Source organism: Colletes gigas, unplaced genomic scaffold (genome assembly GCF_013123115.1).
Source record: "Colletes gigas isolate AHSC1104 unplaced genomic scaffold, ASM1312311v1 Colletes_gigas_Sc00020, whole genome shotgun sequence".
Taxonomy (NCBI): Eukaryota; Metazoa; Arthropoda; class Insecta; order Hymenoptera; family Colletidae; genus Colletes; species Colletes gigas.
This window is the reverse complement of record NW_025106649.1, coordinates 4,616,439-4,632,046: the sequence shown is the minus strand read 5'-3', so window position 1 is coordinate 4,632,046 and position 15,608 is coordinate 4,616,439. Positions and strand designations below refer to the sequence as shown.

The 15,608-nt window shown below is 34.6% G+C and overlaps 4 protein-coding genes across 6 annotated transcripts in view; 1 reads left to right on the top strand and 3 right to left on the bottom strand.

Annotated features, from left to right (window-relative positions):
• LOC122400739 (zinc finger protein 423 homolog) overlaps window positions 1–7,734 on the bottom strand; it is a 225,186-nt gene extending 217,452 nt beyond the window's left edge. Inside the window, exon 1 of the mRNA XM_043402357.1 lies at window positions 7,515–7,734. Within this exon, the coding sequence (XP_043258292.1) occupies window positions 7,515–7,554 (40 nt within the window). The 5' untranslated portion in view covers window positions 7,555–7,734. The remainder of the gene's footprint in view (window positions 1–7,514) is intronic.
• Window positions 7,735–8,685: 951 nt separating this feature from the next.
• On the top strand, window positions 8,686–10,295 carry LOC122400741 (ragulator complex protein LAMTOR4 homolog). 2 transcript variants are annotated; one of them, XM_043402360.1, is made up of 4 exons: window positions 8,686–8,895; window positions 8,990–9,068; window positions 9,181–9,417; window positions 9,990–10,295. In XM_043402360.1, the coding sequence occupies exons 2-4, from the start codon at window positions 8,997–8,999 to the stop codon at window positions 9,996–9,998; spliced, it is 318 nt and encodes a 105-aa protein (XP_043258295.1). In that variant the 5' UTR covers window positions 8,686–8,895; window positions 8,990–8,996; the 3' UTR covers window positions 9,999–10,295. The 2 variants fall into 2 exon arrangements, with proteins under 2 accessions (XP_043258295.1, XP_043258296.1); XM_043402361.1 differs by lacking the exon at window positions 9,990–10,295 and having other exon boundaries at window positions 9,181–9,597.
• A 96-nt stretch (window positions 10,296–10,391) lies between these two features.
• Window positions 10,392–12,230, bottom strand: LOC122400740 (coiled-coil domain-containing protein 130 homolog). Of its 2 annotated transcripts, XM_043402359.1 has the most exons (6): window positions 12,142–12,219; window positions 11,878–12,046; window positions 11,335–11,650; window positions 11,003–11,263; window positions 10,775–10,907; window positions 10,392–10,681 (listed from the first exon to the last, which is right to left on the bottom strand). In XM_043402359.1, the coding sequence occupies exons 3-6, from the start codon at window positions 11,644–11,646 to the stop codon at window positions 10,458–10,460; spliced, it is 930 nt and encodes a 309-aa protein (XP_043258294.1). In that variant the 5' UTR covers window positions 11,647–11,650; window positions 11,878–12,046; window positions 12,142–12,219; the 3' UTR covers window positions 10,392–10,457. The 2 variants fall into 2 exon arrangements, with proteins under 2 accessions (XP_043258294.1, XP_043258293.1); XM_043402358.1 differs by having other exon boundaries at window positions 11,878–12,230.
• Window positions 12,231–13,205: 975 nt separating this feature from the next.
• LOC122400802 lies at window positions 13,206–14,970 on the bottom strand. Its single transcript, XM_043402468.1, has 5 exons — window positions 14,817–14,970; window positions 14,454–14,678; window positions 14,217–14,359; window positions 13,930–14,117; window positions 13,206–13,858 (listed from the first exon to the last, which is right to left on the bottom strand). Exons 2-5 carry the CDS (start codon window positions 14,654–14,656, stop codon window positions 13,604–13,606), a joined length of 789 nt encoding a protein of 262 aa, XP_043258403.1. The 5' UTR covers window positions 14,657–14,678; window positions 14,817–14,970; the 3' UTR covers window positions 13,206–13,603.
• Between the last annotated feature and the right edge of the window lie 638 nt (window positions 14,971–15,608).

Below are 15,608 nucleotides of genomic sequence, written 5' to 3'. Positions count from 1 at the left end.
CACATACATACATTCGCGCATTCAATTGTTTTTCACACTCATCCTTGTCGCTCGGCCCGGCGGCGAGGAAGTCTCTTTCTTACCTGTCGCCGGCCGCTACATCACCCTCTCGCCAGTGTTAACGCTAACTCGCTTTACATTGTAACGAAGGGTACAATGTATATCTTACTGTTTTAAATGTAATTCAGACTAATGCGTCACTTACAATAGTGAATGGAGTGACATTTTATTGATTGAACGAAACATAATGATGTGAATACTGAATACTAACCTGCACATTCCCAACTCATACCTGCGAATCGTCTATCATGAATATATTATGTTCATGAAAAACAACTGATCCATTGGCGATTTCGCCCTGGGCATTTCGAACGGGGCCCATGCGGCAAACGCAGGCCCAACACGGCACTGAAATGAAGGTGGTGGGGCACATTTGCCGTCCCAATCTGCTAGAGTATCGCTTACACCGCTCGGTTTTCCCTCAGGTGCCTACCCGAGGTCCCTCGGGCCGGATGGGCTTTTACGACCGGATTCTTTTGTTCAAAACCGCAAAATCTCGAATTTTGAGGCCATTTTTCGACATGATCCCATCTGATATCGAAGTTAAAAACGGTATCAGTCGATTCGCCTTGGCGAGACCTTTCCAACGGTGTATAGCATAGGCTGTACGCTCTTGGGTCAGTAAACCCCTCTATGACTTAACATTGTCCTTTTTCGACGGAAAAAAAAATTTCAAATCGTTCTGGAAAAATTATTTTCGGTTGCGAGGGTCGATTCCAATCATTTTTGATGAATAGATATACCCCCGAAATCCTGCGCATTTTTTAGCGAAAAATTGAGTACGGGCGGAACTTTAAACGTTAATAACTTTTTAACAAAGCCTCCATCAACAAATTGGTATTTTTGATTTTGGTCTTATTTTGGCCTCCAGAATCCCCCATTAAAATTTTTCCCAGGGGTGTCTGAATACCCTGTATATGTCAATACTGCGTATGGCTCAAAACTTTAATATCTCATAATTCTACCCTATCTCATAATCCTACCTTTTCCTCTATAGCTTCAAATCATTACCATTTTTTAAACAGTCAACGAAATGTTTCAGTAAAACAAAGAAATATGAGCTTCTATGAATAGTGTTATTCGCTAAAATTGGATAAAGGTATATGTCAATAATAGTTTAAATGAAAACGAATAAAAAATACCACAGACGAAACGAAACAGACGTATTTCTGTAAATATACATACGTATGTATTAGATAGATACGTGTAAAAATATTAGTGAAAAATGCACACGTTGCATGAAATATTCTTTACCATTCCGTCGACTCGGATGATGCATCGAATGCTAAAGTCGTGTTCGGCTCATTCTACGTCAAATCGATCACTTTTGTGCTCGATGTCAGGGATTTTGTTCGAATTGAAATATGTTGCAGTCCGTGCGAGAAAGAGGAGTTTAAATCATCGATTGCTGTTATCGAAATTGTTGAAAAAATACAAGCTCTTAAAGTTGAGAGTTTCAGAACAAGTACAACAAATCTCGGATAGCTGTAGTCCCGCAGTTACAAAAGCATGGGTTTTCAGTTCACAAAAAGGCACAAGCCGCGTTGTGACGTTCGGCTTTGTATCTTGCGGAACGTAGAAAAGGACAGCGAACGAAGGATAAATAAAAATAACACACTGTGAAAATGATTTATTTTTTACTATTTGTTAATGAGACCTTCGCTAATATATTTGTGAGGTTTTTATGATTAAAATAAGACCAAACACGATATAATTTGGATCGTATTTGCGTACTTAACCCTTCGAGTACTGTGCCGGAGTCACTTCTGACTCGTCGCTTTCTTCAAGGCACGGATACAGTACCAAGTATATGGGTAAGTACTAAGAGATAGTTGTATATATCTGTATATTAGTGAAATATCGGTGTGGGTCAGAAATGACTCCGGCACAATCGGGAAACTCTCGCAAATACATTGATAAAAGTTTCATTAAAAAGAAAAATAAAAAGTTTCATCTTTGGAGTGTCAAGGGCCCCTCTCGGTAGTAGAAATGACCACCAGTTCACTTATCCAATCAAAAATGACTCGTAGTTATCCAAACATTGCTATAGATACAATTTTATTATAGAAAAATTCAAAGTTTTTCGATAATTGTCTCATCCAATGTGTACCATTATCCCCTAAAATTTTTATTCGTTAATCGTGAATAAAGTTTAACCAACTCTGTTATACTCTGTCTCGATTTTACCCTATTACGTTCATTTCCTGTTCCTCTTTCCTCACCCTACGGTCGCGCGAACCTCTCTCTCCGTCTCGCGACAACGAACCACGGGTTATCCGTCTCTCTCGTTATCCCGATTATCCCGGAACACGTATGCTCGAGAGTCCCGTTCGAATCGTCGTCGACCGAGGGCAACGCTTGCGCCTTTGTGTTCTCCCTATTGTAACGCAATGTTGTCACCTTCTTCCGTCCCCACCCTCTCGCCACCACACCAACAACTTCCCTCTTTTTTCCCTCCTTCGCGGACACCTGTGCCCTGGCAAGAAACTAATCGAATGCGATGTACACAGAAGGATTCGAGGCCTTTCATTTGCGGAGTACGGAGGGGCGGATCACGCTAATCGACTCTCGCGGCACGCGCTACATCCGAACAAAATGGTGACATTGAATTCGACTCGGCGAGCAATACACAGCGGTACAGAATCACGACACACAGTGGCTAATTTCATAGATCCGGGTGGACAAAATGAAAATATTCATGTTATCGAAGCAGCCCCAAATCCTATAAATTTATTTCATACATACTGTAAAATGCCTAACTTCATGAAAATCGTTTGATTGCTAGGTAAAATAACATTGTATTCATTCATATTATACGGACAATTTTTTTATGCCGCTAGGTTATTTAAGCCAGAAACTATTATACATTTATCAAATATTAAATGTCTTTTGTGTTCTGTGATAACTTTTGCTATGGTTAATAGAAAAGGTAGTATCTAGTTTGTTATACGTTTATTAGTTTGTATTTATTACATCAGTACATGCTATTAAAGGAGATATCTTTAGCATGTTAGAAAATTTTGTAAAATTTTTAATTTAATTAAGTGTACCAATTTGATTTCCGTTTTATTCTTTAATAATTCTTTAATTACTTTAAGGAACATATATTGATGTACTAATATGGCCAAAATTTGGTTGCCCCAACCTGTTCCTGTAGCTTTTATATGTATTTTCAGGAAGCTATGTTGTATAGTCCGGGCCACAATATAACGAGATCGTAAACTAAACTCTTGAGGTTTGGGACCGACTACTGCTGTAGCACTTAGGGCCGTACATTACATCTTGCTTGAGAGTGCCTTTCTGAATGTCTTTTTGTGTCCGTAACTGCACTACCTTTTTTCATTTTATACGTGCATATATTATAAGCATAAATTAAGATATTCAAGACTTGAAGACCGTTAAGTAAGACCTTTACCTGTTACGATACCTCTAAAAGTGGCGACATTAGATAAAACATTTCTTCGTACGGCCCTGACTACGGTCTAAGGTCCTTAGCTGCTCATATTTCTGTCAATTCACTTGTTTTGGGAGCTGAAACGTGTAAACTTTGACACCGACTCGAGTTTACGACCTCGCTATATCGTGGCCCGGACTATACTCTCTTCGAGATATGAACATGTAGCGCTGCGTCGCTGCAGTTAGGAACTTGTGGGAATCGTAGGAGGACTGAAAAGGAAAAGAGGGGACTCGTCAGTAAGGCTTTCTAGCAGGCTCTGCCTTAGACGACTGGGATGTTGGGAAGTTGTTCGAGGAATATACATATATACATTATGTAAAATAAGTACCCGGAATTTGTAAATAAAACTCAGATTGCTTACGTAATCATCCAAATTTATTTCGTCGTCTTCAAAGTGGGCCCCATCAGAAGCAATGCGCATACACCAACGCTTCTCCCAGTCTTCAAAACACTTTTTAAACGCTGAAGAAGGTAGCATCTTCAGCTCCTTCTGCGAATTTTCTTTTATGACCTCTATCGACTCAAAATGTCTTCCCCAAAGGGGTAATTTGAGTTTCGGAAATAAGAAAAAGTCACAGGGGGCCATATCTGGTGAATACGGTGCTTGTTCGATTACATTTGTTGAATTGTTGGCCAAAAATTCGCGTACCAAGATCGATGTGTGCGACGGAGCATTATTGTGCTGCAGGATCCAAGAATTGTTTTTCCACACATCTTGCCGTTTCGGACGAATATTTTCACGCAAGCGTCTCATGACGCTCAAATAATATTCTTTACTTACTGTTTGTCCATTTGGAAGGAATTCCGTTTGGTTCATTTTCTAAGCGATATTCCGAAGATTGTTGACTTGTTTGCATATCGTACCCATAAACCCATGTTTCATCACCGGTTATGATACGTTTCATGAAGGTAAAGTCACTAGAAGCTCGTGAAATCATGTCTTCAGCAACTGTTTTTCAACGTTCATTTTGTAGAAAATTCAGCCACTTCTTGAGCCACCTCTCTAACACTCAAGCGACGATTATCGATGACCATTTTTTTTATCTTTTCGATGTTTTCGTCGGTCGAAATCATTGACGATCTGCCGGCACGCGGCAAATCTTACACTTCTTCTTGGCCCTCTTTAAATGCCTTGTACCATTTGTATGTTTGCGTTTTTTATAGGCACCACTTACCATAGGCTTTCTGTAATATTTTTAACGCTTCGGCACAAGAAATTTCGTTAGAAACGCAAAATTTAAAGTAAATTCTTTGCTCGACAGTTCTTTCCATCGCAAAAATCGCAGAGCACACTCGAGATCGACTAGTGTAAATAACTGCCGTGAATACTGTAGAGAGCTCTTGCAATGTGTTGCACGTCGAGAGCTCTTCTTGCACGTCTGTTGATATGCAAGGCGTTGGTTTGTTGTAGTGGACTGTATTTCTCTTGGACATGGACCCTCTCTCGTTCGTACGGCGTTGTGTGTGATGTTTCGACATTTTGTAATTTGTGTCTCTTGTATGCTAAATCTCGCGCCTTATATCCTAATGCAAGAAGCCAGCCGCATCCAATCAGAACCCTTTTCGTTCGGGATTGGTACGCTGATACTTCTTGCATTTCGTGTTCGCGAGGGTGGACCGCGCGTCCCAGGTGTCGGGAAAAACCCTGGCCCAACGGTGAGGACCAGTCGCGAGGTCGCTGGAGCGGGCCCTTTATGGCGGTTATTATGTGATTTAGTTTACATTGACACTAAATACATTTAGCTAATGGCTTGTAGCGTCAATGTAAACGCTGAATTGCCATTATAAATGGAACGACATGTTTCGCGACGCAACAAACACACTGGTTGTCATATTGCGATCAAATTTAGCGTAACGATTGAATACAATATTGCCTACTTACACACAAAAATTTGTTTCGATACATGCATTGTGGGATTTGAAAGTGAGAAATTCCGGGAACTTATTTTACATAATGTATATAGCAACCGAGGGGTCGGTCGAGCGCTTGTGAGAGTGCGAACCCCTCTGGTGGCGAGCATGGGAGGCGACGCCATAAACATGAAACTGCATTCATACATTGTTAATTATTTTGATGTCGAAAATGCTGAAGAAAGAATATTGAAAATTGTTAGAAATAAAATTATAAATTTTTGTTATAAACTTTCTGAAAGATGGAAAAGATGTAACCGCACGAAAGAGAGGTTCTTGTATAACAATGCGGAATGGTTAAAAACAGAAATAGAATTTCGAAATCCTATATCATCATCATCACCATAACTATTATTATTATTATTATTATTGTTATATTACGATGCGTTTATATTATCGTTAAAAACCGTAAATATGTATTAAAAACAGATAGTGACAAAAAATTCATGTACATGTTTCTTAAGAAATTTGTCCATCTAGATCGTTTAAATTGCCCACTGTGCGACAGTTCGCCAATATTAAAAAAGTTCGAGCAACGGGGCGTGCAAAACCTCGAAAATATCGAGTCAAGGCTAAACGAGAATTTCATTCGAGCGCAAGACGAAATCTCGAAAGTTTATATTGTTCCCAGGGATGTTAAAAATTTCGAAAATCTCGAGTTTCGCTGAATACCATATTTCAGATGTTTCGGTTACACTGCCAACCAAAAAGATAGCACCAGGTGTACTATTCCCAATAGTATATGTATATACAGAGTGTTCATCCTAATTTATTAATTTTCATTTACACTAACCTGACAAGAATGATATTTGGAATATAAATTAATGGGTAGTTCGAGGAGAAAACAAAGTGCAAGCTCAAAAACTCGGGTCATCTTGACTTTTTTAAATAGTACTATGTAGTTTTTGACTTTATAACGTTATAGCTGATGAAAAAAACAAATTCAATATTACACAATTACCTTTGAATGAATTTTAGCTTAGAAATTCGCAGTAATTGAAAAAATCATTTTCCTCAATTAATTAAATTTAAATAAATAAAATTCATTTTAATGCAAAATTAAAGTTTGCATTAAATTATTCTAAAAATTTTCCCGAACCGAATACATGTAAATCTCTGACGGCCGCTGTCACGTGTACGTGATTTCACTGTTTCAATTATTATATCATCTTTTCAACTTCTTATGTTTGTTCAAATTTAAAGTTTTATCTCGTATACTTATTGTGATATTCCTATACTTACAGCACCTTACATTCGTATGAACCTTTTCCAACATTTTGATGCACTGAATTCAATTTCATTCTTTGAAATAATGGACACTAATAATAATACAGCGTATTAACACTAGAACTACCAAACCAGTCAAAATGACCCATTCGTAATTTCTAATGAAACTTGTAAAAAATTTACTCGACTGAATTTTTGAAAATTTATCGTAATTTTCTATAAGAGAATATATAAACACTTATTTCCATTGCATTATATATTTCTTCGCGTATCTATCGTTTCAATTTCTTTGGTCCAAATAAACACACTATAATTGTCGGTAGTTCTAATGTTAAGATGTTCGTATTATAGAATATCTTTCTAAATATAAACTCATTTAAATAAGTGATTGTTTAATTGATAATTTTAAAAAAGTATTAAATCAGTCATAAATAGTAATTTTAAAACATTGGATATTTAAATTTTCTCATAGCGACATCTTTCATAACCTCCTAGGCGTATCATGTGACCCTTTCTTAAACTCCATTTGTATCGTGCATTTTAATTGTTTCAAAACCAACGTTTACATTAAACTTCCTCGTGATAAGAACGAAACAATATTTGTATGCATCTACGAAAACCATACTTTTCCAGCGGCATTGTTTTTGCACAGCCTTGATCTCAAGGCCTCGATAAATTTCAAATACGTTTACACGTGTTGTAATCGTCAGCAACGAATTCATAAACAGGTACGAAATAAAAGAAACAAAAAACAGCTGCCACGCATAAAAACTTTTGCATAATTGTCCTGAATTTCGAAACTTCAACACCGTCTACTCGTTGCACATCTAATAACGAAAAAAAAATGTTGCGTACTCACGTTTGAGAGATCGTGGCTTTGCCTGCTTCCTTCTGGACATAGTAACGTGAAGCGTCACTTCAGCGGCCGGATCGCAACGACAGATCAGCAAGAACAATTCAGTCACATTTCGCACTTTCTCGGAACACGATACGTTCGCGCACTAAAACAGCGTTTATCGAAAACCGCACCGTTAACAAAACTATCAACAGCTTTTATCGAAACGCACACTGTTAACGAAACTTTATTGAGAACGACGTAGTCGAACAACGACATCGTATGAATTCAAACAGAGAAAAAGTCTTTGGTTACACGCGCGTCGTAACCATGACAACGGAGAGTAACATCTCCAAGTCGAGAAAGCTCGTTACACGAACGACTCTCGGCCGCATGACGGACAAATTTCGATGGAAACGCGAAGGATGGATCGTTTCCCCGAAACTGCCGTTCGTGTACCGGAAACCACGTGGTCCCGCCGTGGCGAAAACGCGTATACATGCAAATGTACCACGATAAGGAAACAACTAGCGCGCCCGAAAGTCGCGCAACGAATGACAGCGTATCTGATACCGCAGCAAGGCTGACGCAGAGAACCACTGGGACGGCATTGCGCATGCGTAACATTTGCTGATAGCGGCCCTGCGCAATACTTATATCCCTTTGGTATAGATGCAATGAGTTTTTACGATGTCTTGCAAAAGGAATGAACTTTCTTGGATACCATTAGGAATAATAAGAAAATTTTTTTTTTACGTTACAGAGCTTGCAATTTCGTAGGATATATTGCGTCATTACCAGATTTTAAAATGCACAGTATAAAGGACATTTTTCGTTACATTTAAATAAAACGTGAAAAGATATTTCAGATAATCATTAAAATTTCAAACACATCTCATAAAAAATATAAACATTTGTACGATATTTTATAATTTTCAAAATAGATGGTTGCCACTCATAAGAATTATCTGATAACTACATTTGCATAAAAAAAAGAATTTTGTCGTAAAAAAAAATATATTTTTTACGGGTCAAACAATTTATTCAGACAGTAAAATTTAAAAATACAAAATAGTATCTCTTACGGATTCTTATGTAATAACGATTCTCTGTTTTCAATAAATTCGTAGATCTTTCATTTGAATACACTTGATGATATCGCAATTCACGAGAAAAATTCCTGTATTGCCGACATTAAAGAATCAGCAGAGCCTCCACGCAAACAGAAAATAAGTTCATTGTTATGACAGTTTGATGACTGTCTTCACTTTGTTTCACTCTCAACGAGATTAAATTATGAACTTTACTCGAATTATTCAACTCCCTTCATTATTCGTTGATTGTATGTAAATCCGTAACACTTGTTACGTTTAACGCATTCGTCGTTTCAATTTTCTTCGAACAGGTTAGTACGCAGGCACATGCATATGTAGCCGTTTCTTTAAAAATACTAAAAATAACAGAAGATATATTTGATCCCTGATTTTTTGTATTCATAGATAAAACATGCTCTTATTGGAACGTATCCCAGATCAAATTGGATATTTGATTTTAACAGAGGATGGGGCTGTATTAACGGTAATTTTGCTTTATACGACACTAACAGAAATGATTGCATAGATTGGTGGATGCTTTCTAAATCTGACGTGTTAATTAGAGTAGTAAAATAAATGATGCTGTATCCTTTCAGTCTGGTGGTGAATTAGAAAATGATGAAAAAATTGCAAACATTATTGTGGGTTTAGTCACACTGACTAATAAAATCGATTCTAAAGGATTTCCCAACAACGAGGCATTTGATAAAATATCCATAACATATCCTGACCATTGCTACATCATTTGCCTTTCAAATAAAAAGATACATGTAGTAAAGAAGAGATTGGTTTCTACAACTACCGCAATTATGGAACAGCAACCTATTATCGATGTATAAATAAAAACATTGCAAAATTGTATAGAAATAAGATAGTTTATAAATATACAAATATGAAGTACTTTCTGATAAATATAACAAACTTTTGCACTTAGAATGTAATTCATAAAATAATGCAAAATGTCTTTAAAAAATAAGCTTATAGAAGTCTTCCCAGAATGAAAACAAAATAATATAAATGAAAAAGATGAAAAAAAAATTTATTATTATAATAAAGATTTCTACCATTTAGTAACCTTTAACTCATTATTAAATTCGATGCTAAAGTTTAATTATTGATTTTCTAATATACCACAATAGAATAAAAAATTGAATTCTGTAAAATGTAATAATATATTTTTGTTTAAACTAAGTAGATATTATAATTAATTTCTTCATAAAAAATAGGATATAGCCAATAATTGCCTTGCAACATTATTTAAATAATATTAATTATATAAATTTTTTAAAGACAGATTATTACAATTTGAAATTTACTCGTACAGCAAAGTCCTCAATTTTTAAGTAAATTTTACTAATTCGAGTCAATAATAAATTTAAATAATTTCATAAAAGTAATCCAACAGGTATTGTAATAAACGATGTTACGATTTGTATATGTATCAAAATAATAATATAAATGCAACATGTACAAAACTCATTTCTTAAAGGCAGTAAAATAGTTGAAATGAAGAACAACGAAGATTATACTATGTTGAAGGAAGAGGATCCTCTAACACGGATTAAGTGGAATGAAAATGATTGGTCAAAATTTGGAATATTCAGCTATTAAAAAATGTTATTTTAAAATTATTAAATTGTATATTACATGGAATGCATCATTGTAAGTGGAGAAAACAAAGGATTAAAGAAGCAACTTATGTTAAACACACTATGTCTGTATGTAACAAGGAATTACATCTGCCTGCTACATCACTACTAATTTCTAATTATTATATATAAATATAGTACATGTTTAATAAACAAAATAGTAGAAATTGTATTAATTACACACACAATTTACAATATATTACATATTTTATAAATAAAGAATACTATGAATCATTATCCGAATCAGAACTATCATAAGTAACTAGCGATGTACTGGTAACTGTTCTTGATGTATGTTTTGGCTTCAACTCTGGAAGTTTTGGTGTTTGATCTTTCTGTATCTTGACATCACTACTTAACGCAGGATATGATGCTTTTTTTAATTCATTTCTAGAACGCACAATAGAAACCAATCGTTTCAAAGGATTGTGCCTACTTTTTTGTTCTCCTAAAATATATAAAATAAATATTGTGATAATTTTGATCAACAAAAGTCAACTTCTGAATGCTAATTTTTAAAAGAGTACGTTATTTATATTACCTTTTTTATGCATTAGTAACTTTGCCAACTTCACATCATCTTCATGTTCATTCACTAAATCAATATTTAAACCACTTTTTGTAAGTAACATATGATCAATACCTTGCCTTTTCTGTAATTCCTTTTTCCTAGTCTAGAATGTAAACAATTTAACAGTAAATAATCGTTAAAACTTTGATAACAGTTATAATGGCACTGAAAAATTAGTATATTTAACAGTTATCATACCCTAAATGCAGAGCGCAGTGCACAATTTGAAGTATAATCATCTTTCCATGTAGCTTCTTTCAATGCTATTGCATTTTCCAACAAAGAATCACGCGACTTTGCTACTTTTTTATCTTCTATACCATGTTCCAATTTATACATTGCATCATCATAAAGTCTACACGATACTTCTTTTGTTTCTGGTACAACTTGTTCATTTTCTTTAGGATCCCACCGATTTTCTTGCCGTTTTGCACCACTTACTATCACGTAGTCTAAATTCTAGAAACAAAATATTTTCATTAGAACCTGTATAACTTTAAGTTGTGAATATTTTATACAAAATATCTTACAGCTGGATCAGTTTTTATTTCAAAATGATTATCACAAAGATGACACTTCATGCGAAACTGATATAAGGGCGTGCTATAATACATCCCAATTTTTTTCTTTTCTGCATTGTAACGAACACCCATTCCTATGTGATTGCCGCATCCTTCGCACCATATATTATATGGCATCTCAAATCTAATAATAAGGATACCCATGTGGAGTTTACGTGCTCTCTCACGTAACGCATGGGTACCAAGAAATTTATTGAGTCCACCGACACGAGGATCGTAATCCGGTGGGTAATACAAATTTGTTCCTTTACGTTCTCCCATTGTTCTAAAAAATTGAAAAAATTAACAAGTAAAAAACGTAATACACAATACAAAATTTGTACTAAATATTGTCTTTTAAACTATATTGGTTCTTTACTGAATTGTTTATATTTGATATATTAATCTATCTCAACTCTTAATAATGCAATGAATGAAAACAATAAAATATCGATAATATTTCAATCACATTACTAATATATACATCAATAGTTTAATATTTATAATTCATACCTGGTGTTTTTATTTTGTACTTTAAAAGACTAAAACTTCGTTTACTTATTTGGTGTGTCTAACCTCACTTAGCATATACATATACTCTCCTTATGCACAGAAATCAATTAATTCTACACATTAAGAAAATGGCACATTAATGCATTCTCTTCGTCTTGTCAGTAGACTTCTAGTTGATACGCAAATGAAATACTAGATAATGTTTTTTAAACTTTATAATGAATTTTCGATTCAATCAACAGATTATCATTATTAAATACGTACATTTATCTATATGTCATTTAAATAAAGTATGTAAAACATTGGTTATATGTATCAAAATGAGGTATATGCGGAACTACGAGCTCCGCATAACCAGTGTGACCGATAACATAATTGAGTGCATCGACGACGAAACCAGTGATGGACATTCGTGGGAATTTTTCCTCGTGGGATTCCTTTCTGCGCATACGTAAACTGATTCATAGCTATCTGTCATCCGCTACCATAGATGTATCTTTAGTGCAAAAAGAGGTGCATGTTGGGAATTCCCATGTTTTGTACAAAATTGAACTTTCTACCTCAAATGCTCGCCAATCACACAAAAATTAACTTATCGAAGATCCCCTACATATTTCTCTAGCTATACTCATGTAGATTAAGAGAAAATTGTTTGTTTTTGTCTCTTTCCCTGTAACTTCCTTAAATTTTGTTCCTTACTGGGATCCAACGGTACCCTAAATTCTAGTTAAGTGTATACGGCAGTGATCATGCGCTCCAGTGCGCATGACCAAAATTCCCACGAATGTCCATCACACTTTCGCCGCGAAACTAGTAACGACGAACTACCTTAGAGTCTAACAGAGTGGAGGGGAAAGCCCTACCGCACGAGCTACATGTTACGATAGGTCAGCACTTCACGCAACTTCGGAAAATCGATTCTGGAAAAATTATTTTCAGTTACGGGGGTCAATTACAATCATTTTTAGTCGATAGACATACCCCCGAAATCCTACGTACTTTCGAGAAAAAAATTTACCGAAAATATACTGTGTGGTCGGAAATGTTTCTATAACTTTTTAACGAAGTCTCAATCAACAAATTAGTATCCTAGATTTTCGTCTTATTTTGGCCTCTAGAATCTCCCATTAAAATTTTTCCAAGTGGTGGTTGAACACCCTGTATATACATATGTTCATTTATAGGAATAATGAAAATAATTTCTTTTTTGTCAATAGTTAAAACATGATCAGGGGGTCTTAAAACATGTATTTCCGTGTAAATTTTTAATACTGTGCCAATACCTATGTTCAGCACTGTACACCATTCATTAATAATCTACCTTAAATCTTATACAATTATTGACATATAAAATGAGGTTGTGTGAAGTTTGATAATAAAGAAGAGTCTATTAATATTTAATAGCTAAATCTACTTTATTTTCTTATTTTTGTTGTGTGTAAACTGTCATTATATTTAAATACTTGTGTAACTGTTATTTGTTTTGGTAAATGTATTATAATTCACTGTATCGTGCCTTGTAAATTTAAAATGGAATTTTGTATAATTCCTTCATTTAAAACCGTATCTCATATTGAGTATTCTATTCCGATCAAGATCTTCCGCATTCGAACCTCGAATTTCTCTTAAACTTCCTCTACGCAGTTCAATTTGTATCAAATACAACTACACAAAATTTTCCTTTCAGGTCATTTAAGTATATTTTTTACTATCTTTGTGTTAAATATTACTTGTCATTACCAAGGCATAAAACAGGTATACTATTTTGTATAAAATTTTTGTCTAGTCGTAGTTCATAAAATTCTTGTAAATTCTTAGGAAGTGGTTCAAAGTTGTGATTGACCAAGTCTATCGCGTATAATAACATTTGACGAGATACAAGAGGCAAATCTTTTTCGATTAATATTTGCCTTGATATAACCATTAATTTATCCATTTCCTCTTTACAGTTTCTATATATATGTTTCCCATGAACAATTATCTGAAATCACAACGTAAATTAGTCAAACAAAGAGGATAAATAATATTAAAATTTGAAATTCAAGTACATACTTGTTCTGTGAAAGTTTCAATTTCCTCTGGAGAAGCTGTTTCTAATAACATTTCCATATAATCTAATAATGCTAACTGTAATTTTCTGAACAAGTCTCCAAAAGATAATACATATACAAATCTAGAGAATAAAGAAACAATATTACAGAATTGCATTGTTGTAGTCTCTTCTCTCAATTCTATTCTTCCTAAATTCAAAACATAACAAAAAAGCTTAAATTAATTGGTGAATAAATTCACATTGTGCTTCGTAACATTTCAATTTGATATAAAAAAACATTACATACTGTCATATTGATTTTGCATCTTACTTATTAAAAGTTTCCATAGAGAGCTTTTAAACGTAAGATTCTTATAATAGAGTAGAATTATTTTCATACCAAACTCTCTATTGTTCACAGCGTGTTCATAAAGCTTATCATTTATCTCTCTACAATTAGTTAGATTAATTAAATTAATTGAAGTATTTTAAAAATCATTAATATAAATTACAATAAAGAATGCATTAAGCCTTGATATATTACTCATAATGGTCTTCTGTGCAAAGCTGTGCAAATTTTTTAGTTTGTTCTTCCAAATTTTCCACAGTGATATGATCGATAATATTAATAAGATTAGCAAAATCGATATCCTCAGAACATAATAACTTTCCTGGTTTAGATAATGGATCTTTATCACATTGGGCCCATCCACGACCACGACCACGACCACGACCAATTGACATCATTTTGTCTTTAGAAAATTTTAATCTGGTGAATGAGAAACAAATGGTAATTCTTTATAAATGAGAGACAAATTATAATTCTCTGTATAAAATATACATTAATAAATATACAAATTATGTAAACATTTTTATAAATAATTGTAAATTATTATTCTATTGATACCTGGCTTCAATAGTGTTTGTGACTGTATTAATTAGAGGTTGAAGCACATCTAAACATTTGTTGTAATACGGATAAATTCTTTTTAAATCCAATGTACTTCGTACATCAATTGTATATATTTATATTACATTAAAACCGTAAACTACAGTATGAACATGCTTACTTGATATTTCTTTTGTTTTTGTTGCGTCCCGATCGGCGGTCTAGGGGGATAAGGAGGTGGGTTGGTGCCCGTGGAGCGCTGAACGCTCTGCTCAACGAGGCGGGCAAAATAAAACAGAAAATTTTCGGTGTAACTTCAACGATTTTATTTATTAACAGCCAACTTGGTAAATTTTCGATTATATCGGAACTTTTCGATTATTTTAATGTTCGCTCTACTCTCTCGAGAATTTATCTGATCTTCCTCGAAAATCTTCTCGTGGTTCTCGGCGTTTGTCCCTTCTTCAGGAAAATTTTAGATCCTCCCTCAGAATTGTCCTGATCCAATAGAAACTACCCCCACTGACACACACTAATCACAGCCATGTGTATGTATTCCGGCGTTTCGGACTAGTTCGGACAGCTTCGGAAAGTTGAATAAGAAGTCAAATGTGCGCCTTTCAACCAACTTGTATATTTAAGGGGTACTGACTAGGGGTTACCCACTTACCCGATACTTTTAACATTTCACTTGGTCGAAACATTTCGCTCATCTTCTATATGTAAAGGGTGCTCGTCGATTGAAAAGTTTTGCCTACCTTTATGTTTAAGGGGTACTAATACTAACATTGACAACATTGCCTCTGTGGA

Coding starts and splice junctions, on each gene's coding strand:
- LOC122400741 (XM_043402360.1), top strand. CDS start 8,997: ATGCTCTTATTGGAACGTATCCCAGATCAAATTGGATATTTGATTTTA. Junction 9,069..9,180: donor AGGATGGGGCTGTATTAACG/GTAATTTTGCTT, acceptor GTATCCTTTCAG/TCTGGTGGTGAATTAGAAAA.
- LOC122400740 (XM_043402358.1), bottom strand. CDS start 11,646: ATGGGAGAACGTAAAGGAACAAATTTGTATTACCCACCGGATTACGAT. Junction 11,264..11,334: donor AAATAAAAACTGATCCAGCT/GTAAGATATTTT, acceptor TTTTGTTTCTAG/AATTTAGACTACGTGATAGT. Junction 10,908..11,002: donor CACTGCGCTCTGCATTTAGG/GTATGATAACTG, acceptor TTTACATTCTAG/ACTAGGAAAAAGGAATTACA.
- LOC122400802 (XM_043402468.1), bottom strand. CDS start 14,656: ATGATGTCAATTGGTCGTGGTCGTGGTCGTGGTCGTGGATGGGCCCAA. Junction 14,360..14,453: donor TGCACAGAAGACCATTATGA/GTAATATATCAA, acceptor AACTAATTGTAG/AGAGATAAATGATAAGCTTT. Junction 13,859..13,929: donor TTGAAACTTTCACAGAACAA/GTATGTACTTGA, acceptor TTGTGATTTCAG/ATAATTGTTCATGGGAAACA.